The sequence below is a fragment of the Palaemon carinicauda genome, chromosome 15, assembly GCF_036898095.1.
Source record: "Palaemon carinicauda isolate YSFRI2023 chromosome 15, ASM3689809v2, whole genome shotgun sequence".
NCBI lineage: Eukaryota > Metazoa > Arthropoda > Malacostraca > Decapoda > Palaemonidae > Palaemon > Palaemon carinicauda.
The window spans coordinates 134534071-134559723 of NC_090739.1; the positions used below are offsets into that span (position 1 = coordinate 134534071).

The 25653-nt window shown below is 45.6% G+C and overlaps 1 protein-coding gene across 1 annotated transcript in view; it reads left to right on the plus strand.

Annotated features, from left to right (window-relative positions):
• The window catches only part of LOC137654763 (probable oligoribonuclease), a 160426-nt gene that overhangs the window by 105985 nt on the left and 28788 nt on the right, over positions 1–25653 (plus strand). The window contains exon 2 of the mRNA XM_068388697.1: positions 24677–24838. Coding sequence (XP_068244798.1) covers positions 24677–24838 — 162 coding nt within the window. The remainder of the gene's footprint in view (positions 1–24676; positions 24839–25653) is intronic.

Below are 25653 nucleotides of genomic sequence, written 5' to 3' on the forward strand. Positions count from 1 at the left end.
AGATTGAGAAGACCTGACCACCCTAGAGTATTATCATTGCTAGTACAAACACGGTATGTTCCGTTGCGTTCACACAATCGGGAACTAGGGTCCATCTTCATTAGGTGATTGGTAGTCACACCATGTGGCGTGCTCACTGCTCAATACCCTGCTTGCCTGTATGTCCCATCTGTTTTTTGAGGGTGTAAGTGACAGTCAAGTAGGTAGTAGGTTGGCAAAGGCACCAGCCACCCATTGAAATACTACCACTAGAGTTATGGCATCTTTTGACAGGCCAGGCAGTACTACATTGGATCCTTCCCTCTGGTTACGGTTCATTTTCCCTTTCCCTACACATACACCGAATAGTCTGGCCTATTCTTTACATATTCTCCTCTGTCCTCATACACCTGACGACTCTGAGATTACCAAACAATTCCCCTTCACCCAAGGATTTCTGCACTGTAATTGTTCGGCCACTTTCCTCTTGGTAAGTGTAGAAGAGACTCATTAGCTATGGTTAGCAGCTCTTCTAGGAGAAGGACACTCCAAAATCAAACCATTGTTCTCTAGTCTTGGGTAGTGTCATAGGCTCTGTACCATGGTCTTCTACTGTCTAGGGTTAGAGTTCTCTTGCTTGAGGGTACACTCGGGGGCACTATTGTATTTAATTTTTCAATATTAAACTTACCCGATAATCATGTAGCTGTCAACTCCGTTGCCCGACAGAATTCTATGGAGGGATACGCCAGCTATCACAATACTAGAAGGGGGTGTACTTACCAGCGCCACCTGTGGCCAGGTACTCAAGTACTTCTTGTTGACACCTCCTCAATTATTCCTCTGTCGTGCTTCCGGCAAGACGTTCTGGGATACGCTTATGGTCTTCGAGTTTATTCACCGGCTAATTGGTGAAGTATTCTCTCAGATTAACGGCTGTCGCTTTACTGGAAACCTTCTTATATTAGCTAGATAGCTTTTATATAGTCCTGATTAACGGTTAACGATTTTTTGCTTGTTTTTGGAACCCCCTTTGGCTAACTCTTTGGATTCAAGATGTCTGACATTTCGCAAGCCCCCTCCCATAGACGATGTAGGGTCTTGCAATAGGCGATTCCGAAGGCCTCGGTAGATCCTCCACCCACCGCTTGTTCTGACTGTAGGGACAGGCCCTGTCAGTTAGAAAATCGATGTGAGGAATACGCCGGACTTTCGGAATTGGGAATTTGTCCGTCTTTTGAAATATTCAACTAAGTTAGAGAGAGGTAGAGTTAGGAGGAGTTCTTCTCACTCTTCACTGTTTTCCTCACCTCATGATCCCCTACCTTTTCCTACCCCTGTAGTGCTACCCCCGAACCTACTGTTTGCCCTCCGCCTGATATGTCTGTTGTTTTGCGTGCTATTCAGGCTTTAGGCGATAAAGTAGAGTCAGTGGTAAGTGACCATAAGTCTCTGATGGCCGAAGTTAAAGAACTAAAGGTCAAGAGTGCAGTGGGGGGAGTTAGTGCCAGTGCTGTGACGAGTGCTAGTGTCAGTGCAGTGCCAAGTGCTAGTGTTAGTGCCAGTGTGGTGCGTGAGGATTTTTTCTGTGCGAGCCAGTCGTCCTCCCAGTCCGGGGACCTCTTGCAAGCTCCCAGCCCAGGGGAGAAGCAATGTCGAAGGGCATAAGGGTTCGGCAGGCCTTGTTAGGCGCACAGAATTATACTCGGTGGTTGCGGGCGTGTCTTCCAAAGACCGTCACTCCCCCCACCTGCAGACGATTGAGCCCGTCTTTATCTCGTCCGCTGATCAACTGTCAGGGAAGAAACGTTGGTCTCAGGTCTCGAGGACCGCTTAAAACGTAGAGTCCAGTCCGCGAGTGCTCAGCCAGGTTGCAGTCATTGGCTCAGCTCTGACTCGCCTCAGTCATCTGTCGACTGTACTCCGCCCAAGAGGAGTAAGGTTCTGCCACAACAGAGCTCGACTGTTAAGGCTTTACCTCAGTCTACTGTCGTTTCTGCCGATCCCAAGTGGACTCTTCTTCAGTCCATGCAAGCACAGCTTTCGGACTTGATGCGTGAGTGTCGGGCTGAGAGTGTTGCACCTCCGCCTCCGCCTACACTCCCTCCGCCTGCTCTCGCTCCGCCTGCGCTCGCCCCGCCTGCGCTCGCTCCGCCTGGTCGCAGCACCATCTGCCAGGCGTACGATGTTGAGCCACATTCTGAGTTTGCTGTTCCCAGTGGTGTTCAGCCTCAGCCTTCTTTAAGGCAACCTCTACTTTGGGATCAGGAGGATTATTCCACTCTTCCTCCGCCTCCCCTTGCTGCTCCACCAGTGGTGCAACTCTCGGTTGAGGTACAACAACCTCTCCGTCCATGAGTCAGTCTCCTCAGCTCTCGCTGCAGCGAGCTCAACCCTCCTCAAGGCAAGCTCCTCTACACTCTGGACTTGCGCCTCAGGAGCCTCAGCTTCGGAGAACTTTACCTTGTTCTGCGCAGGCCTCAACCTCATCATGCTCCGCTCATACCACAGGAACAGGAACTTGCTACTCCGCCTCCGTCCACCGCTCAGCAAGCGCAATCCTTGGGTTCAACCTCTCATGCTAGGAGTCAGCCTCCTCCACCCATGCGCCTTCCTTCTGCTTCGTCTGTTGTTCAGCCTTTGCAGTCTGAGCCTCAGGTTCCCTCAACAGTTTACTTGAAGAGGAAACCACTGTTATTGTTCCTACTCGTTCTGACTCTGCGGTTCAGCATTCTTGTCCGATCTCTTCGCTACACTCTGGTGATGAGGTGTCGGATGATGAGGAGGCACACCTGATCCCTCATCAGATGTGGATGAATCCAAGCTTTCTCCACAGTCTATTGATTTTCGTAAGGTCTTGGCTCTACTTAGGGAGGTTTACCCAGACCACTTTGTCTCTGCTATTCCCCGCTCTCCACCTTCTGAGTTTTCGCTGGGCGTACAACAAGCTAAGTCCACCTATACTAAGCTAGTCCTAGCTAGATCCTCTAAGAGGGCTTTAAGGATCTTAGGGGAATGGCTGCAGTCTAAGCAACACCTTGGCAAGACTTCCTTCATGTTCCCTCCAACGAAGCTCACTTCCGAAAGCGAGCGTTTGGTATGCCACAGGGGAAGCACCAGGCTGGGGAGTACCTGCCTCTGCCCAGGCTGACTTCTCAAGTCTGGTAGACCTCGCCTCGGAGAACTGCTATGAGGCGATCTAAGGTTTGTTGGACCCTTCTCAGACCTGGATCACTTACTGAAAGGGATGTTAGAGCATTTGAAATGTTCAACTTTCTCGACTGGTGCCTGGGGGCCCTCAGCAAGAAAACCTCTCCTGCGGACAAAGATTCTGCCATGCTATTAATGTCCTGCATGGATAAGGCCATTAGAGATGGATCGGGTGAGCTAGCGTCGATGTTTGTATCAGAGGGTGTTGAGAAAAGGGAACAACTGTGTACCTTCCTTTCCGCCCAGCATTACACCTTGCCAACGGTCACAACTCCTTTGTGCTCCGCTCTCGAAGTTCCTCTTTCACGAAGAGCTGGTTAAGGACTTGTCTGCTGCCTGATACAAAAAGATACACACGATCTTGTAGCCTCATCGGCTCGTAAGTCTAAGGTTGCTACCTCAGTACCCAAGACTTATCGCTCCCCAGTGGCTGATACCCCCTGCTACGAGGTTCATACCGCCCTTTCGTGGTAGAGCCCCCAGCCGAGGAAGCTCCCGTCCAGACTCTCACAGGAGCAAGTCTAGGAAAGGATCCAGGACATCTAAGGGAAAAAACTGACTCTCGCATCTCCAGACAACAGTAGGAGCCAGACTCAAGATCTTCTGGCGAGCCTGGGAGAAGAGAGGTGCAGACGCCCAGTCTGTCAGTTGGCTGAGGAACGGTTACAGGATTCCATCTGCCTCAAACCACCCTCTGACCACATCGCCCATCAACCTCTCTCCCAACTACAAAGAAGAGGACAAGAGGCTAGCATTGCACCAGGAGGGGTCGCTACTTGTGCAGAAGAAGGCAGTGGTTATAGTCCGGGACCATCAATCCCGGGCTTCTACAACCGTCGTCTTTCTTGTGGCCAAGAAGACAGGAGGTTGGAGACCGGTGCTGGACGTCAGCGCTCTCAACGAGTATGTCACCAAGCAGACGTTCCGATGGAGACGACCAAGTCGGTCTTAGCAGCGGTCAGACAGGAGGACTGGATGGTCTCGTTGGACTTGAAAGATGCATACTTTCACGTTCCTATTCATCCAGACTCCCAACCTTTCCTGAGATTCGTTTTCGGAAAGGTTGTCTATCAATTCCAAGCCCTGTGTTTTGGCCTAAGCACAGCTCCTATGGTCTTTACTCATCTGATGAGGAATGTAGCAAAATTCCTACACTTGTCGAACATCAGAGCCTCCCTCTACCTAGACGACTGGCTGTTGAGAGCCTCCACGAGTCGTCGTTGTCTGGAGAATCTCAATTGGACTTTAGACTTAATCAGAGACCTAGGTCTATTAGTCAATATAGAGAAGTCTCAACTCATTCCCTTCCCAATCCATTGTGTACCTGGGAATGGAGATTCGGAGTCAGGATTTTCGGGCTTTTCCATCGGCCCCCAGGATAAGCCAGGCCCTAGAGTGCATCATGAGCATGCTGAAGAGGAGCAGTTGCTCAGTGAGACAGTGGATGAGTCTCACAGGGACCCTCTCATCACTGGCCCTGTTTGTCGAGCTAGGGAGACTCCACCTCCGCCCTCTTCAATTCCATCTTGCAGCTCATTGGGACAAGGGTTCGACTCTCGAAGCAGTCTCTATCCCTATCAACCAAGAGATGAAGACCACTCTCCTGTGGTGGAAGCACAACCTCCTTCTCAAGGAGGGTCTATCGTTGGCCATTCAGACCCCCAATCTTCATCTCTTCTCAGATGCATCGGACTCGGGCTGGGGTGCAACCTTGGACGGACGGGAATGCTCGGGAACGTGGAACGAGGAACAAGGATTACTCCACATCAACTGCAAGGAGCTGCTAGCAGTTCATCTAGCCCTGTTGAACTTCAAGTCCCTCCTGCTAGGCAAAGTGGTGGAGGTGAACTCAGACAATACCACAGCCTTGGCTTACATCTCCAAGCAAGGAGGGACCCATTCGAGGAGCCTATACGAGATCGCAAGGGACCTCCTCATTTGGTCAAGAGGTCTAAACCTCACTCTGGTCACGAGGTTCATTCAGGGCGATATGAACGTCTCAGCAGATCGCCTAAGCAGAAGGAATCAGGTCATTCCCACGGAATGGACCCTCCACAAGAGTGTGTGCAACAGACTTTGGACCTTGTGGGGTCAACCTACCATAGATCTGTTTGCCACCTCCATAACCAAGAGACTTCCGCTGTATTGTTCCCCTGTTCCAGACCCTGCAGCAGTTCATGTGGATGCTTTTCTACTGAACTGGTCCAATCTCGACCTGTACGCATTCCCACCGTTCAAGATAATAAACAAAGTTCTGCAGAAATTCGTCTCGCACGAAGGGACACGGCTGACGCTGGTTGCTCCCCTTTGGCCTGCAAGAGAATGGTTCACAGAGGTACTTCAATGGCTAGTCGACTTCCCCAGGACTCTACCTCTAAGAGTGGACCTTCTACGTCAACCTCACGTAGACAGGTTGCACCCAAACCTCCACGCTCTTCGGCTGACTGCCTTCAGACTGTCGAAAGATTCGCTAGAGCTAGAGGCTTTTCGAAGGAGGCAGCCAGTGCGATTGCCAGAGCAAGAAGGGTTTCCACTCGTAGAGTCTACCAATCTAAGTGGGAGGTCTTCCGAAGCTGGTGTAGAGCCAATTCAATATCCTCTACCAATACCTCTGTGACCCAAATAGCTGACTTCCTTCTACATCTTAGGAATGAGAGATCCCTTTCAGCACCTACGATTAAAGGATATAGGAGTATGTTGGCTTCAGTTCTCCGCCACAGAGGTTTGGACCTGTCTTCCAACAAGGACCTTCAAGACATTCTTAAGTCTTTTGAGACGTCTAAAGAACGTCGTCTTTCCACTCCAGGCTGGAATCTAGACGTAGTCTTAAGGTTCCTTATGTCATCTAGGTTCGAACCTCTCCAGTCAGCTTCCTTCAAGGACCTTACCCTCAAGACTCTTTTTCTCGTTTGCCTTGCAACAGCTAAGAGAGTCAGTGAGGTTCATGCCTTCAGCAAGAACATTGGTTTCACAACCGAATCTGCAACATGTTCTTTTCAGCTTGGATTCCTAGCAAAGAACGAGCTTCCTTCACGTCCTTGGCCTAGATCGTTCGAAATACCTAGCCTCTCCAACATGGTAGGTAACGAACTAGAGAGAGTTCTTTGCCCTGTCAGAGCTCTCAAATATTATCTTAAGAGGTCTAAACCTATTCGAGGACAGTCAGAAGCCTTATGGTGTGCCATCAAGAAACCTTCGAGACCCATGTCCAAGAATGGGCTTTCGTATTATATAAGGCTTCTGATCAGAGAAGCACATTCTCACTTAAAGGAGGAAGACCTTGATTTGCTGAAGGTAAGGACCCACGAAGTAAGAGCCGTAGCTACTTCGATGGCCTTTAATAAAAACCGTTCTCTGCAGAGCATAATGGATGCAACCTATTGGAGGAGCAAGTCAGTGTTTGCATCATTTTATCTGAAAGATGTCCAGTCTCTTTACGAGAACTGCTACACCCTGGGACCATTCGTAGCAGCGAGTGCAGTAGTAGGTGAGGGCTCAGCCACTACATTCCCTTAATCCCATAACCTTTTTTAACCTTTCTCTTGAATACTTTTATTGTTGTTTTTATGGTTGTTACGGTAGGCAAAGAAGCCTTCCGCATCCTTGGATTTGGCGGGTGGTCTATTCATTCTTGAGAAGCGCCTGGGTTAAAGGTTTGGTAGAGGTCCTTTAGTAGGGGTTGCAACCCCGTGTACTTTGGCACCTTTGGGTTGATTCAGCCTCCAAGAGGAACGCTGCGCTCAGTAAGGAAGACGAACTTTAAATAAAGAGGCAGAGTAACGGTTCTATTCGACTTCCTTACCAGGTACTTATTATTTCATTGTTATTTGAGATAACTGTTATATGAAATATGGGATACTTAGCTATCCTTTAATCTTGTACACTGGTTTTCACCCACCTCCCTGGGTGTGAATCAGCTACATGATTATCGGGTAAGTTTAATATTGAAAAATGTTATTTTTATTAGTAAAATAAATTTTTGAATATACTTACCCGATAATCATGATTTTCAATATTAAACTTACCCGATAATCATGTAGCTGTCAACTCCGTTGCCCGACAGAATTCTATGGAGGGATACGCCAGCTATCACAATACTAGAAGGGGGTGTATTTACCAGCGCCACCTGTGGCCAGGTACTCAAGTACTTCTTGTTGACACCTCCTCAATTATTCCTCTGTCGTGCTTCCGGCAAGACGTTCTGGGATACGCTTATGTTCTTGGAGTATTTTCACGACTTTGGTGAAGTATTTCTCTTTGATTTCGGCTGTCGCTTTACTGGAAACTTCTATATTAGCTTAGTTAGCTTTTGGAATTAATTTGATTAATTTTGGTGACGAGAGAGTATGAACTCTCGTTCACCTTTCAATGGCCGACCCTTCCCTTAGACGGAAGTGTTGGTGTCTAAGAGAGTATAGACTCTCTTTCTTAATTTTGCTTAACAAAAGTTATAGATTTATTTTATATCTCTCTGCCTCTTATAGGCCTCTTCGATTAACTTCCTTTTATTATAAACTCATTAAAATTAATTTTTATATTTGTTTATATTCGACCTTCCTAATAGTAGGCGGTCTTTTACCGAAGTTAATAAACTTTGAGCCCGTCATTTCGGTTTAACCTGTTAACATATTATGCTATTTCCGCCACAGAGTTTGAAAGATTTTCTTTGACAGTCTCGTACTGTTTTCAAAGTTGAACTAACGTTTTGTTTTGTCTCTGCAGTTGTTGACGTTCAGAACGTTCAACTTGCACTCTATCGTTACGATAGAGAAAGAATGTTCACGGTTTCACGTTGCAGTAAGAGTAACCGTGTCTAGCGTTTTGTTCATTCTTTCTTAACTTAATGGTTTTGATCCTAATAAAGGAACTTTTCAGTTTTTTCCTTTAACAATACAGTAATATGTTTTAACGATATATATGATTGGGCTCTTCTCTCAGGTTCTAAGTCAAGAGAGAGAGAGAGAGAGAGAGAGAGAGATAGAGACGGAGGGAGAAAGAGGATAAACGTTTCATTCAAGCCTGCCAGGCGTACGAGTAACGTCGTTATCGTTTTTTGCTCTTCTCCCTAGTCTCTTTAGGGGAAGAAACTAAACGTTTCTAGAGTGATCTAGTGTTTAGTCTCTTTCCAACCACTGAATTATCTTTCATTAGATTTTTCTGTTACATTGTAATTCTGTTTTCGCAATTACAGTGAACCCTCGTTTATCGCGGTAGATAGGTTCCAGACGCGGCCGCGATAGGTGAAAATCCGCGAAGTAGTAACACCATATTTACCTATTTATTTAACATGTATATTCAGACTTTTAAAACCTTCCCTTGTACGTAGCACTGTTAACAAACTACCCTTTAATGTACAGAACACTTATTGCATGTAATACAGTACCCTAAACTAAAACAGGCACAAATATTAAAGGCGACTTTATATCATGCGTTTCCTAACACGCCAAAAAGCACGATAAAAAATGGCAACCAATGTTTTGTTTACGTTTATCTCTGATCCTAATGAAGAAACAAACGCATTTACACATCTGTTTATAGGTTAGTTTTTGCATCAATTATATTGATTATTCAGTACAGTATGTTGATTTGGTTATTACTAATGTTTTACTTAATTTTTCTTAGGACTCCCAAATGAAATTTTTTTCTTTATGACGCCGCCTGAAACGACGGCGTCATAAAGTACGCTCAGTAAACAAACTAAGGAATTTAACCCGCATGATGAAAGTGATAAATAATGATATTACAGTAAAAGCTTTTATAAAATATGTTATTACAAATATTATTTACCGTATCTATATAAAATCATACATACGTAGCAAAGCAGGAAAACAATCTACGAGAGAGAGAGAGAGAGAGAGAGAGAGAGAGAGAGAGAGAGAGTTGTTTTACATACGTAAATGTAAATTTTAAACAAAACAAAAATAGCCCCATTTCATATAAAATAGATTACAAATATTTTACTTTATCATATTACAGTAGTCTGTATAATACTGTAAAGTTCAGTACAGTATGTTGTTGTTAAAGTCGTGGCGATGAAATTCTCACGAAACAAAAACACGCCATTTGATTACAACAGCTGATTCATTCTCTCTCTCTCTCTCTCTCTCTCTCTCTCTCTCTCTCTCTCTCTCTCTCTCTCTCTCTCTCTCTCTCTCTCTCTCTTCGTGTTATACAATACTTACATTTAGATGAAGAAACTAATATTAGTTTTCTTAGTGTCAATTAAATACGAAATGAAATAATTAGGCCGAGTCTACATCCATTTCAATCATAGCCAAAAATAGGGCATCCGATTTCATCAGCAAACCACTATTTTTTGGGAAATATCATTTTATTCTAGAAAATTGCCACTCTTTAAATAGTTAATTGCACATTAAGAAAGCGTGTACTTTTGTTTTTAAATTTCGGGTGTGTTTTAAAAATCGAGTATTGTTGACTTTTTTTTTTTTTACTTTTGGCTGTGATTAGATCAGCTGTCATCTAGCTGCAGCTCTTGAGTGTGTACGAATACACTAACAAAGTATCATTTATACCATTTCTTAACTTATTCAAACTGTCTACAGTATACAGTTGATATTACATAAGCACCAATGTGTTATAACCTATCAAATTTTTTTGTTTATTACATTTAAACCCCCCTCTATCTCTCTCTCTCTCTCTCTCTACCTCTCTCTCTCTCTCTACCTCTCTCTCTCTCTCTACCTCTCTCTCTCTCTACCTCTCTCTCTCTCTCTCTCTGTGGGCTACTTTTCACTACCTCCCATTCCTTACCTCTCTCTATCTCTCTAACAAATGATATCTTTGTTGTTCCTCAAAGTTTCATTTATATTGAAAATCAATCATGATTCAATTTTCCTTACTTTCTCCAATCTCGCACCATCGGTCACATCGCGGTATTTTCGATATTTCCGGAAAATCCGCAATATATGTATAGACATGGGTTATGAAAAAAATCCGCGAAGTGGTGAATCCGCGATGGTCGAACCGCGAAGTAGCGAGGGTTCACTGTACTAACTTTGAGAAAGGATAGAATTGCGTATTTCAGGTACAAACCACTTAAAGTTTCGAGTTCAGTGAAATAAGTGCAAACAGAAATCAAAGTGATAAGTGATTAGTGCGTGAGGGTACTTTTGTGCGCGCCAGTCGTCCTCCCAGTCCGGGACCTCTTGCAAGCTCCCAAGCCCAGGGGAGAAGCAATGTCGAAGGGCATAAGGGTTCAGCAGGCCTTGATCGGCGCACAGAAGTATTCTCGGTGGTTGTGGGCGTGTCTTACCGAGACCGTCACTCCCACCCGCAGACGATTGAGCCCTTATTTTGCTCGTCTGCAGAAGAGATTAGGGGAGAAAATAAAGGCAGAGTAACGCTGGTCTCAGGTCTCAAGACCTCTTAAACGTTAAGTCCAGACCTATGCCAGACGTACGAAGTTAAAGTTCACAACCCGAATGCAGTCATTGGGTTAGCTCTGACTCTCCTCAGTCATCAGTTGATTACACTCCGCCTAAGAGGAGTAAGGTTCTGCCACAACAGATCTCTGCTGTTAAGGCTTTACCTCAGCAGAACTTAGTGTCTGCCGACCCCAAGTTAACTCTACTGCAGTCCATACAGTCACAACTTTCGGTCTTGATGCGTGAGTGTCGGGCTGAGAGTGTTGCGCCTCCGCCTCCGCCTACACTCCCCCCCCCCCCCCGCCTATGATCGCTCCGCCTGATCACAGTACCACCTGCCAGGCGTACGATGTTGTGAACTCTACTACAGTCCATGCAAGCACAGCTTTCGGACTTGATGCGTGAGTGTCGGGCTGAGAGTGTTGCTCCTCCGCTTCCGCCTACACTCCCTCCACCTACACTCGCTCCGCCTGATCACAGTACCATCTGCCAGGCGTACGATGTTGTGGACTCTACTACAGTCCATGCAAGCACAGCTTTCGGACTTGATGCGTGAGTGTCGGGCTGAGAGTGTTGCTCCTCCGCCTCCGCCTACACTCGCTCCGCCTGATCGCAGTACCACCTGCCAGCAGTTCCACCTGCCAGGCGTACGATGTTGAGCCACGTGCTGAGTTCGCTGTTCCCTGTGGTGTTCAGCCTCCGCCTTCCTTAAGGCAACCTTTACATTGGGATCAGGAGGATTATACCTCTCTTCCTCCGCCTCCACTTGCTGCTCCACCAGTGATGCAACACTCGGTTGAGGTACAACAACCTCTCCCGTCCATGAGTCAGTCTCCTCAGCTCTCGCTGCAGCGAGCTCAACCCTCCACAAGGCAAGCACCACAACACCTTAGCCTTGCGCCTCAGGAGCCTCAGCTTGCGAGACATTTACCTTGTTCTGCGCAGCCTCTTCCTCATCGCGCTCCGCTCACACCACAGGAACTGGAACTTGCTACTCCGCTTCCGCCAACCGCTCAGCAAGCGCAACCCTTGGGTTCAACCACTCATGCTAGGAGTCAGCCTCCTCCACCCATGCGCCTTCCTTCTGCTTGTCTTTTATTCAGCCTTTGCAGACTGAGCCTCAGGTGTTCCCTCATCGGAGTCTTGAAGAGGAAACCACAACTTTTGTTGTTCCAGCTCATTCTGACTCTGCTGTTCAGCATACCTTACCTCCATTTTCATACCATGGTTTAAACCCCATGCAAGCATGCATAAAGCACTCTAGCACTGGTCATGGAATTTCTGAGAAATGTTAAACGCCATGCACACGCTCTGCTTTCCTTACAGCAGGCTCTGCTTACAGCAGGCTCTGCTTACTACATGCTCAGCATACAGCATGCTCTGCATTCAGCATGCTCTGCATACAACATGCTCTGCATACAGCATGCTCTGCATTTAGCATGCTCTGCATACAACATGCTCTACATACAGCATGCTCTGCATACAGCATACTCTGCATACATCATGCTCTGCATACCTTACCGCATGCTTCTCAACACATCTTGGGTTGTTACCAACTCACTAGACTGTCAAGCAGTTTCATAACGTTGCCTTCTAGTCTGCTGCTTTTGCACCAGTGAACCCTCACTCAGAGAACTTAGCTTTTCTAGGATAAGGTCCCTGTAGATGAGAAAGTTCTTTTCTCCCTCCTTCTGATATTCCCTTGAGGACTCTGTCATTTGGAGGGAGCCTTTAGCTGCATAACCTCTTATGGACTTTTATTTAAGCATAACATGCTTACAGGGAAGGTAATGGTTCCACTTCAGCCGCCTATCCCGTCTGTTACCACACCTGCTCCCATAGACCTTGAGCTGTGTTGCATGACATGCAGTCCAAGCTTAGTCCTTGTTAGAGAATTTTTTGTTTACGGAGTCAATGTGTCACGGGGAAGACGTTCAACAACCAACAGAAGGGACTTGTTGTGACGCAGTGCGGCAACCTCAGCAACCCGTTAAGGAGTTGTCTGTACGACCCAGACAGTCTAGACAGATTCGGGTTGTCACTGTACTTCCTCGCTTGCCCATGATTGACAGTTTACAGACTGTGCAGCAGTATCATGATCTTGTGTCCGGCTCCGTCAGACGACTGGCTTTTAAGAGCTCCCACAAGTCGTCGCTGTCTGGAGATTTTCAAATGGACTATGGATCTGACCAAGGAACTGGGCCTCCTGGTCAATTATGAGGAGTCTCAGCTCGTTCCATCCCAGACCATTGTCTCCTTGGGTATGGATCTTCAGAGTCGAGCTTTTCGGACTTGTCCGTCGGCCCCAAGGATCTTCCAAGCCCTAGAATGCATCCAGAGCATGCTGAGAAGGAACCGATGCTTAGTCAGGCAGTGGATGAGTCTAACAGGGACACTTTCATCGCTGGCCCTGTTCATCGAGTTAGGGAGACTCCACCTCCGCCCCCTTCAGTATCATCTAGCTGCTCACTGGATAAAGGACATGACGCTAGAGACGGGCTCAGTTCCTGTTTCCGAAGAGATGAGGTCTACTCTAACGTGGTGGAAGAACAGCATTCTTCTCAAGGAAGGTCTACCATTGGCTGTTCAGACCCCCGACCACCGTCTCTTCTCGGACGCATCGGACACGGGCTGGGGTGCGACACTGGACGGACAGGAATGCTCGGGAACATGGAATCAGGAGCAAAGGACACTTCACATCTATTGCAAGGAGTTGTTGGCAGTTCATCTGGCCTTGATAAACTTCAAGTCCCTCCAGCTTAACAAGGTGGTGGAGGTGAACTCCGACTACACCACAGCCTTGGCTTACATCTCCAAGCAGGGAGGGACTCATTCGAGGAAGTTGTTCGAGATCGCAAGGGACCTCCTCATTTGGTCAAAAGATCGAAAGCTCACGCTGGTAACGAGGCTCATTCAGGGCGATATGAATGTCATGGCAGATCGCCTCAGCCGGAAGGGTCAGGTCTTCCCCACAGAGTGGACCCTTCACAAGAATGTTTGCAGCAGACTTTGGGCCCTGTGGGGTCAGCCAACCATAGATCTATTCGCTACCGCGATGACCAAGAGGCTCCTCTTGTATTGTTCTCCGATTCCAGACCCAGCAGCAGTTCGCGTGGATGCCTTTCTGCTGGATTGGTCCCATCTCGACCTGTATGCATTCCCGCCGTTCAAGATTGTCAACAGGGTACTTCAGAAGTTCGCCTCTCACAAAGGGACACGGCTGACGTTGGTTGCTCCCCTCTGGCCCGCGAGAGAATGGTTCACCGAGGTACTGCAATGGCTGGTCGACGTTCCCAGGACTCTTCCTCCTGGAGTGGACCTTCTACGTCAACCTCACGTAAAGAAGGTACACCCAAACCTCCACGCTCTTCGTCTGACTGCCTTCAGACTATCGAAAGACTCTCAAGAGCTAGAGGCTTTTCGAAGGAGGCAGCCAGAGCGATTGCCAGAGCAAGGACGACATCCACTCTCAGAGTCTATCAGTCTTTATGGGAAGTCTTCCGAAGCTGGTGCAAGGCCAATGCAGTTTCCTCAACCAGTACCACTGTAACCCAGATTGCTGACTTCCTGTTACATCTAAGGAACGTAAGATCCCTATCAGCTCCTACGATCAAGGGTTACAGAAGTATGTTGGCAGCGGTTTTCCGCCACAGAGGCTTGGATCTTTCCTCCAACAAAGATCTACAGGACCTCCTTAGGTCTTTTGAGACCTCAAAGGAACGTCGGTTGTCCACTCCAGGCTGGAATCTAGACGTGGTCCTAAGGTTCCTAATGTCATCAGGATTTGAACCGCTCCAATCAGCCTCTTTTAAGGACCTCACATTAAAAACTCTTTTCCTCGTGTGCTTAGCAACAGGTAAAAGAGTAAGTGAGATCCACGCCTTCAGCAGGAACATAGGTTTCACATCTGAAACGGCTACATGTTCCTTGCAGCTCGGTTTTTTGGCTAAAAACGAGCTTCCTTCCCGTCCTTGGCCTAAGTCGTTCGAGATCCCAAGCCTGTCCAACATGGTGGGGAACGAACTGGAGAGAGTACTTTGCCCAGTTAGAGCTCTTAAGTACTATCTAAGAAGGTCAAAACCATTACGAGGACAATCAGAAGCCTTATGGTGTGCTATCAAGAAGCCTTCTCTACCAATGTCTAAGAACTCAGTTTCTTACTACATCAGGCTTCTGATTAGAGAAGCAAATTCTCATCTGAAGGAAGAAGACCTTGCTTTGCTGAAGGTAAGGACACATGAAGTGAGAGCTGTGGCTACTTCAGTGGCCTTCAAACAGAACCGTTCTCTGCAGAGTGTTATGGATGAAACCTATTGGAGAAGCAAGTCAGTGTTCGCATCATGCTATCTCAAAGATGTCCAGTCTCTTTACGAGTACTGCTACACCCTGGGTCCATTCGTAGCAACGAATGCAGTAGTAGGCGAGGGCTCAGCCACTACATTCCCATAATCCCATAACTTTTTAACCTTTCTCTTGAATACTTTTTATGGGTTGTACGGTCGGCTAAGAAGCCTTCCACATCCTTGTTGATTTGGCGGGTGGTCAATTCTTTCTTGAGAAGCGCCAAGGTTAAAGGTTGTGATGAGGTCCTTTAGTATGGGTTGCAGCCCTGTATACTTTAGCACCTTTGAGTTGATTCAGCCTCCCAAGAGGAATGCTGCGCTCAGTAAGGAAGACGATCTTATTAAAGGCAGAGTAACGGTTCAAGTCGACTTCCTTACCAGGTACTTATTATTTCATTGTTATTGTGGATAACTGATTATATGAAATACGGGATACTTAGCTATCCTTTAGTCTTGTACACTGGTTTTTCACCCACCCCCCTGGGTGTGAATCAGCTACATGATTATCGGGTAAGTTTAATATTGAAAAATGTTATTTTTATTAATAAAATAAATTTTTGAATATACTTACCCGATAATCATGATTTAATCGACCCTCCCTTCCTCCTCATAGAGAACCAGTGGACCGAGGAATAATTGAGGAGGTGTCAACAAGAAGTACTTGAGTACCTGGCCACAGGTGGCGCTGGTAAATACACCCCCTTCTAGTATTGTGATAGCTGGCGTATCCCTCCATAGAATTCTGTCGGGCAACGGAGTTGACAGCTACATGATTATCGGGTAAGTATATTCAAAAATTTATTTTATTAATAAAAATAACATTTTAATCGACCCTCCCTTCCTCCCCAGAGAGAACCAGTGGACCGAGGAATAATTGAGGAGGTGTCAACAAGAAGTACTTGAGTACCTGGCCACAGGTGGCGCTGGTAAGTACACCCCCTTCTAGTATTGTGATAGCTGGCGTATCCCTCCATAGAATTCTGTCGGGCAACGGAGTTGACAGCTACATGATTATCGGGTAAGTATATTCAAAAATTTATTTTACTAATAAAAATAACATTTCTCTTCCTCTAGTTTTGTTAAAGTTTATGTACTCTTCTCAAAATATTTTATTAATCCATTTTTCCTTTCCTCAATGGGCTAGTTTCCCTGTTGGAGCCCCTAGGCTTATAGCTTCCTGCTTTTCCAACTAGGGTCATAGCTTAGCAAGTAATAATAAAAATAATATCTCTAATATGGACCATGATCAATTGTGACTACAGTACTGTACTGTACTCTAGGTCTATCATTAGTCTCTTTTCGGTACATCCTGGGTTTGATCTCTCCCCAGGAAGTATGTGCAGTACTGTAATCTCAGAGTGAGCAAGGAAAATTTAAAATCCATCACCTAGCTCCATGCCTTACATTGTGCTTCTAAACACTGAGTTGGCCCTAATCGCCAAGAATGGGGTACACAGCGTATCGCTCCCTTGTTTGTTCGATGGGTTAGCTGCAGACATGGAACAGAACTGCTTACATTCTGATCCATTGTATCTTTTTTTTTTTTGCCTGGATTTGTGGGTTGGAGAGGGAGACCAAATCGAAGGTGGATGGACTGTATCAAGGATGACCTTTGATCAAAGGGATTAACCGGTAATGAAGTGTGGGACAGAGGTAGATGGAGAACGCTGGCCAGAAACATCGACCTCACATGGAAGTGGGAAAAGATGCAGACAAAGAAGTAGTAGTTCCTGGATTTGTGGGTCTGTTATTCAGGTCAAAGGAGCAATCCTCAAGAGTTTGAGCCGGTTAGGCAACCTGGGTTCATTAATCAACTTAGGATTAGATAATGAACTTTAGCAACATCTGATCATGTAACCACAAAATCTACATAGAAAATTTATCCAGCTTCCTAATACAATTTCCTTTCTATCTCTATCTTTGTCACAGGTCGGATGACCAGAGGTTTAATCTACATTGTTTCTTTCCCATCTCTTCATTATCCTTCCTCCATTACAGTGTGGGAATCAATGTACTGTAGTAATATGAACTTCAGAGGATTTTCATAGAAATAAACAGAATTTTGATAATAGAATTTACTTTTATACTCGTTTGATGGGCACATACCTCCGGCTCAACTGATCAGTGATGTCAAAAGGCTAATGATTCAGTTCCCAGCATAAAAATTGAAAAGCAGATGAGATGAGATGTCATGTCATCGACTAGTTAGCTGGAATCATTGCCAGATGGCGTGGTTGTTCCCAGAGTGGGAGGCATTTTATTATTATTTTTTCAATATTAATCTTACCCGATAATCATGTAGCTGTCAACTCTGTTGCCGACAGAAATCTACGGTAGGGATACGCCAGCGATCGCTATACAGGTGGGGGTGAACACCACAGCGCCATCTGTGGTCAGGTACTCTAGTACTTCTTGTCAACACCACCTCAATTTTTCCTCTGTCGTGCCTCCGGCTAGACCTACATGGATACGCTGTTGATTCTGGAGTTATTGCTCACGATTTGGTGATGTATTTGCTCTAGAGTTTAGCCTTCGCTATTCAGGAAGCTATATCATTAGCTTAGCAAGTTTTTGGAATTAATTTGATTTAATTTTTGATTTAATTTTGGTACGAAGAGAGTATGAACTCTCTTTCACTTTTAAATGGCCGACCCTTCCCTTAGACGGAAGTGTTGGTGTCGAAGAGAGTATAGACTCTCTTAATTTTGCTTAACAAAGTTATAGATTTATTTTATATCTCTCCGCCTTTTATAGGCCTCTTTGATTAACTTCCTTATATTATAAACTTATTAAAATTGATTTTTATATTTGTTTATATTCGACCTTTCCTAATAGTAGGCGGTCTTTTCTTGGAACCGAAGTTAATTAACTTTGAGCCCGTCATTTCGTTTTTACCTGTTAACATATGCCATTTTAATGTTTTTGAAAGAATTTCTTTGATAGTCTTGTACTGTTTTCAAAGTTGAGCTAACGTTTTGTTTTGTCTCTGCAGTTGTTGACGTTCAGAACGTTCAACTTGCGCTCTATCGTTACGATAGAGAGAGAGTCTATCACGGTGTCACGTTGCAGTAAGAGTAAACCGATTCTAGCGTTTTGTTCATTCTTTCTTAGCTTAAATGGTTCTATTCTAATAAAGGAAATTTTTATTTGGGAAACCTTTCAGTTTTTTTTTTTTTTTCCTTTAACAATAATATGTTTTAACGATATATATAATTGGGCTCTTCTCTCAGGTGCTAAGTCAAGAGAGAGAGAGAGAGAGAGAGAGATAGAGACGGAGGGAGAGAGAGGAGGATAAACGTTTCGTTCAAGCGGGTAACGTTGTTATCGTTTTTGCTCTTCTCCCTAGTCTCTTTAGGGGAAGAAGGTAAACGTTTCTAGAGTTTTATTCTTGTTCTCAGACTTTATGCGGTGAGAGATTTTAAACGTAGTTTATTTGATCTAGTGTTTAATCTCTTTTCCAGCCACTGAATTATTTATCTTTCATTATGTTTTTCTGTTACATTGTAATACTGTTTTCGCAATTACTAACTTTTAATGAAGGATAGAATTGCGTGTTTCAGGTACAAACCACTTAAAGTTTCGAGTTCAGTGAAATAAGTGCAAACAGAAAATCAAAAGTGATAAAGTGATACACGCAAAGTGTTACAGTGTTGCGTTCGAGGGTTCGTCTGTTCGTGCCAGTTGTTCGCCTAGTCTGGGACCTCTTACAAGCTCCCAAGCCCAGGGGAGAAGTAATGTCGAAGGACTTATGGGTTCAGCAGGCCTTGATCGACGAACAGACGTTTCCCTCCGTGGTTTCGGGTGTAACCAACTCACGTAGCCGACGTGATCACCCCACCCACACAAAGACGAGAGAGCCCATTTATTCCTCGTCTGCGGAAGAGGTTTCTCGCAGAAACCATGGACCAAATCTTGCAGCTTTTAAGTGCAAGTCGGTCCCTTCCGCGCAAGTCCAACTCCTAGGTGGTGCCATTAGCACTGAGTCAGTTCGGACTTGCTGCAGTACGACAACTGCACACCTCCCAGAGAGGCACGGTGGTATCGCAACAGACAGTAACTCCGTCTGTTGCCGCACCAGCTGTTTTAGACCCTCAGTTTCAACGGACAGTAGCTCCGTTTGTTGTTGTCTTTCTCTAACTCTAGTGGTCTATGCTGCTGACAATGCAGTCGCAGCTTGCGGTGTTGATGCGGGAGTTTCAGGCAGAGAAGGTTAATACACCTCCTCCTGCGAGCGCTCCTCCTCCTCTGCGCAGTACAATCTGCCAGACGTATGAGGTTGAGGTTCCTCAAGCTACCTCCATGCGTGAGCTGCCGCGTTGGGAGTTGCCAGATACCAGCGCTGTGCAGCAACCTCCACTTTCCTTGAGGCAGGAGCCTCTTACCACGCAGCAACCTCCTCAACAATGGGGGCAGGAGCCTTATGCCTTACAACCTCCTCTACCCTTGAGGCAGGAGTATCTTGCATTACAACCATCCTCGAGGCAGCTACCTCTTGCGGTGCGACAACCTCCACCATCCTCGAGGCAGCAACCTCAACTCCACCTCTGCGCAGTCCACCCTGCCAGACGTATGAGGTTGAGGTTCCTCAACCTACCTCCTCGCGTGAGCTGCCGCACTGGGAGTTGCCAGATACCAGCGCTATGCAGCAACCTCTTGCGTTGCGGCAACCTCCACCATCCTTGAGGCAGCAACCTCAACTCTTGCGGCAGCCACCTCCACCATCCTTGAGGCAGCAACCTCAACTCTTGCGGCAGCCACCTCCACCATCCTTGAGGCAGCAACCTCAACTCTTGCGGCAGCCACCTCCACTCTTGAGGCAAGAACCTCAACTCTTGAATGGGCTCTCGTGGCATGGTTGGTTTCGACCTGGCCTTTCATTAGAAGGGGCTAGCGTTCGATCCCAAGTATGAGGTAGAAATTTATTTCTATTTGAACACGATGTTGTGTTGATATTTATCCATATTGACTCATTAGGGGTAATTTGAATGAATTACTACCAATTGTGTCACGTGGTGGCCCGGGGAAATCTGGTAAAACTCGCTGGTACAGAGACTGATGTCTCACCAGGTAAATCCTCGGACAGCTAGATTAGTGTCAGGTTCAGATTTCTTTAAAAAATCCTCCTCTACCCATCAAGCAGCCTCATGCTTATGAGGAGCCTCATGCTATGCGGCATCCTCCTCAAACCATGAGGCAAAAGCCTCATGCTATGCGACAACCGCCTCAACCCATGAGGCAGGAGCCTCATACTATGCGGCATCCTCCTCAACGCATGCGGCATAAGCCTCATCCCTTGCAGCATGAGTCTCATACCATGCAGCATGAGCCTCATCCCATGCAGCATGAGCCTCATCCCATGCAGCATAAGCCGCACGCCATGCAACATGCTCTGCTTACCTTACAGCATGCTCTACATACAGCATGCTCTGCATACCTTACCGCATGCTTCTCAGTCACACATCTTTGGTTGTTGCCAACTCACTAGACTGTCAAGCAGTTTCATAACGTTGCCTTCTAGTCTGCTGCTTTTGCACCAGTGAAACCCTCACTGAGAGAACTTAGCTTTTCTCGGATATGGTTCCTGTAGGTGAGAAAGTGCTATTCTCCCTCCTTCTGATTTTCCCTTGAGGACTCTGTCATTTGGAGAGGAGCCTTTAGCTGCTTAGCCTCCTATGGACTTTTATTTAAGCATAGCATGCTTCCAGGGAGGGTAATGGTTCCACTTCAGTCGCTAACCCCGTCTGTTACCACACCTGCTCCCATAGACCTTGAGCTGTGTTGCAAGACATGCAGTCCAAGCTTAGTCCTTGTTAGAGGATTTTTTGTTTACGGAGTCAGTGTGTCACTGGGAAGACGTTCAACAACCAGCAGAAGTGTCTTGTTGTGACGCAGTGCGGCAACCTCAGCAACCCGATAAGGAGTTGTCTGTACGACCCAGACAGTTTAGACAGCTTCGGGTTGTCACTGTACTTCCTCGCTTCCCCATGGTTGACAGTTCACAGACTGTGCAGCAGTACCATGATCTTGTGTCCGGCTCCGTCAGACGACTAGCTTTTAAGAGCTCCCACAAGTCGTCGCTGTCTGGAGATTCTCAGATGGACTATGGATCTGACCAAGGAACTGGGCCTCCTGGTCAATTTTGAGGAGTCCCAGCTCGTCCCATCCCAGACCATTGTCTACCTGGGTATGGATCTTCAGAGTCGAGCTTTTCGGGCTTTTCCGTCGACCCCAAAGATATACTAAGCCCTAGATTGCATCCAGAGCATGCTGAGAAGGAACCGATGCTCAGTCAGGTAGTGGATGAGTCTAACAGGGACACTTTCATCGCTGGCACTGTTCATCGAGTTAGGGAGACCCCACCTCCCCCCCTTCAGTATCATCTAGCGGCTCACTGGATAAAGGACATGACGCTTGAGACGATCTCAGTTCCTGTTTCCGAAGAGAGGAGGTCTACTCTCACGTGGTGAAAGAACAGCTTTCTTCTCAAGGAAGTCTACCTTTGGCTGTTCAGAAACCCGACCGCCGTCTCTTCTCTGACGCATCAGACACGGGCTGGGGTGCGACTTTGGACGGACAGGAATGCTCGGGAACATGGAATCAGGAGCTAAGGACACTTCACATCTATTGCAAGGAGCTGTTGGCGGTTCATCTGACCTTGATAAACTTCAAGTCCCTCCAGCTTAACAAGGTGGTGGAGGTGGACTCTGACAACACCACAGCCTTGGCTTACATCTCCAAGCAGGGAGGGACTCATTCGTGGAAGTTGTTCTAGATCGCAAGGGACCTCCTCATCTGGTTAAAAGATCGAAAGCTCACGCTGGTAACGAGGTTCATTCAGGGCGATATGAATGTCATGGCAGATCGCCTTAGCCGGAAGGGTCAGGTCATCCCCACAGAGTGGACCCTTCACAAGAATGTTTGCAGCAGACTTTGGGCCCTGTGGGGTCAGCCAACCATAGATCTGTTCGCTACCTCGATAACCTAGAGGCTCCCGTTGTATTGTTCTCCGATTCCAGACCCAGCAGCAGTTCACGTGGATGCTTTTCTGCTGGATTGGTCCCATCTCGACCTGTATGCATTCCCGCCGTTCAAGATTGTCAACAGGGTACTTCAGAAGTTCGCCTCTCGCAAAGGGACACGGCTGACGTTGGTTGGCTCCGCTCTGGCCCGCGAGAGAATGGTTCATAGAGGTACTGCAATGGCTGGTCGACATTCCCAGGACTCTTCCTCTAGGAGTGGACCTTCTACGTCTACCTCACGTAAAGAAGGTACATCCAAACCTCCACGCTCTTCGTCTGACTGCCTTCAGTCTTTCGAAAGACTCTCAAGAGCTAGGGGCTTTTCGAAGGAGGCAGCCAGAGCGATTGCCAGAGCAAGGAGGACATCCACTCTCAGAGTCTATCAGTCTAAAGGGGAAGTCTTCCGAAGCTGGTACAAAGCCAATGCAGTTTCCTCATCCAGTACCACTGTAACCCAGATTGCTGACTTCCTGTTACATCTAAGGAACGTAAGATCCCTTTCAGCTCCTACGATTAAGGGTTACAGAAGTATGTTGGCAGCGGTCTTCCGCCACAGAGGCTTGGATCTTTCCACCAACAAAGATCTACAGGACCTCCTTAGGTCTTTTAAGACCTCAAAGGAACGTCGGTTGTCCACTTCAGGCTGGAATCTAGACGTGGTCCTAAGGTTCCTTATGTCATCAAGATTTGAACCTCTCCAATCAGCCTCTTTTAAGGACCTCACATTAAAAACTCTTTTCCTCGTGTGCTTGACAACAGCTAAAAGAGTAAGTGAGATCCACGCCTTCAGCAGGAACATAGTTTTCACATCTGAAACGGCTACATGTTCCTTGCAGCTCGGTTTTTTGCTAAAACGAGCTTCCTTCACGTCCTTGGCCTAAGTCGTTCGAGATCCCAAGCCTGTCCAACTTGGTGGGGGACGAACTGGAGAGAGTACTTTGCCCAGTTAGAACTCTTAGGTACTATCTAAAAAGGTCATAACCTTTACGAGGACAATCAGAAGCCTTATGGTGGGCTATCAAGAAGCCTTCTCTTCCAAGGTCTAAGAACTCAGTTTCTTACCTATTCAGGCTCCTGATTAGGGAAGCACATTCTCATCTGAAGGAAGAAGACCTTGCTTTGCTGAAGGTAAGGACACATGAAGTGAGAGCTGTGGCTACTTCAGTGGCCCTCAAACAGAACCGTTCTCTGCAGAGTGTTATGGATGCAACCTATTGGAGAAGCAAGTCAGTGTTCGCATCATTCTATCTCAAAGATGTCCAGTCTCTTTACGAGAACTGCTACACCCTGGGACCATTCGTAGCAACGAATGCAGTAGTAGGCGGGGGCTCAGCCACTACATTCCCATAATCCCATAACCTTTTTAACCCTTCTCTTGAATACTTTTTATGGGTTGTACGGTTGGCTAAGAAGCCTTCCACATCCTTGTTGATTTGGCGGGTGGTCAATTCTTTCTTGAGAAGCGCCGAGGTTAAAGGTTGTGATGAGGTCCTTTAGTATGGGTTGCAGCCCTTTATACTCCAGCACCTAAGAGTCGTTCAGCATCCTAAGAGGACCGCTACGCTCAGTAAGAAAGACGTACTTAATAAAGGCAGAGTAATGGTTCAAGTCGTCTTCCTTACCAGGTACTTATTTATTTTATGTTATTTTTGAATAACTAATAAAATAAAATACGGGATACTTAGCTTCTGTGTTAACATGTATGCTGGTCTCCACCCACCACCCTGGGTGTGAATCAGCTACATGATTATCGGGTAAGATTAATATTGAAAAATGTTATTTTCATTAGTAAAATAAATTTTTGAATATACTTACCCGATAATCATGATTTAATTGACCCACCCTTCCTCCCCATAGAGAACCAGTGGACCGAGGAAAAAATTGAGGTGGTGTTGACAAGAAGTACTAGAGTACCTGACCACAGATGGCGCTGTGGTGTTCACCCCCACCTGTATAGCGATCGCTGGCGTATCCCTACCGTAGATTTCTGTCGGCAACAGAGTTGACAGCTACATGATTATCGGGTAAGTATATTCAAAAATTTATTTTACTAATGAAAATAACATATTATTATTATTATGACTAGCCAAGCTATAACCCTAGTTGGAAAAGCAAGATGCTATAAACCTAAGGGCTCCAACAGGGAAAAATAGCTCAGTGAAGAAAGAAAATAAAGAAATAAATAAATGATGAGAACAAATTAATAATAAATCATTGTAAAAACAGTAACAACGTCAAAACAGATATGGGGAAGAGAACAGGAAATTTTTATATTGGGGTAGATATCAACAGAGCTTTGAGTGGAAGTATTATGAATATTAGGCGAGTATAAAAATAATTTTTATCATTAAAACTATAAGAGAGATTACTCAAGTGCCATATGTGGATGAGATCATGATGAACAGGTAGATGGAGATGGTTTGGCCATGCTCTTCGCACTCCCCAAAAGAGATTAGTTCACCAAACTTTTAAGTGGGCTCCACAAGGCACTAGAAGAGTTGGACGACCCAGGCCTACATGGCTGAGGACTATGAAGCTTAAAGTAGGAGATGATGAATGGAGAGGTATTGATTTAGAAGCTCAATATAGAGACGACTAGCAGAATCTAACTGAAGCCCTTTGTGTCAACAGGCGTAGGAAGAGATGATGCCGATCATTTAAATGATGCTTTTTTTACTCATATTTGTTGATAGTTTGATGTCTTTTAATCTGTAGTTAACGAGTATCTTCTTTTTTTCAGATGACTGGTTTGGATGTTGAAAAAGAGACCATAATGGAAGCAGCCGTGCTTATAACTGACAGTGAACTTACTGTAGTTGCTGAAGGACCTAATATAGTCCTGAAAGTGGAAGATAGTCTCCTGGACAATATGAATGACTGGTGTAAAGAACATCATGGAAAGGTAAAAATCTTATACAATGCAAAGCATAAACCATTGTTTTATTTATTTCTGTATGTCTCAACAGATCAAACCAATTCCAAATTCTAGAGAAACTATTTAACCCTTTTACCACCAATGGACGTACTGGTACGTTTTACAAAACTCATCCCTTTACCCCCATGGACGTACCGGTATGTCCTTGCAAAAAACTGTTATTTACATTATTTTGCATATTTTTGATAACTTTATGAGAAACTTCGGGCATTTTCCAAAAGAATGAGACCAACCTGACCTCTCTATGACAAAAATTAAGGCTGTTAGAGCAATTTGAAAAAAAAATATATAGCAAAATGTACTTGAACAAGAAAATGCCTGGGGGTTAAGGGTTGGAAAGATCCAAATAGCTTGGGGTAAAAGGGTTAGTAATGATTATTTCATTTGAGGTCAGCAGTTAAAATTACAGAAAGTATTCAACTTACAAACTTAATTGGTTCCACGAAGCTGTTTGTAAGTCAAATTGTTTGTACGTTAGATTTTGGCGTTAACGTAGGCATAGCCTGAATCCCATGCCTATGATTTCCAGCCACAAAAGTCAACAAATAGTTACAAACAGTTATGTTTCATATGAAATAGATATCAGGTTATTACAAATATTTTGCTAACTGTATTAAATGATATAATATATTTTTATTACAGTATTTCATTATCTTATCTTCATTATTTTCAGTTGGATTTGTGTTTGTATCGCTGAATGTTTGCAAGTCGGGGCTTTCTGTATTTAGAATGACACTAAAAAAAATTGTCATTTTAGTGAATGCAGATTATATTGGATACCT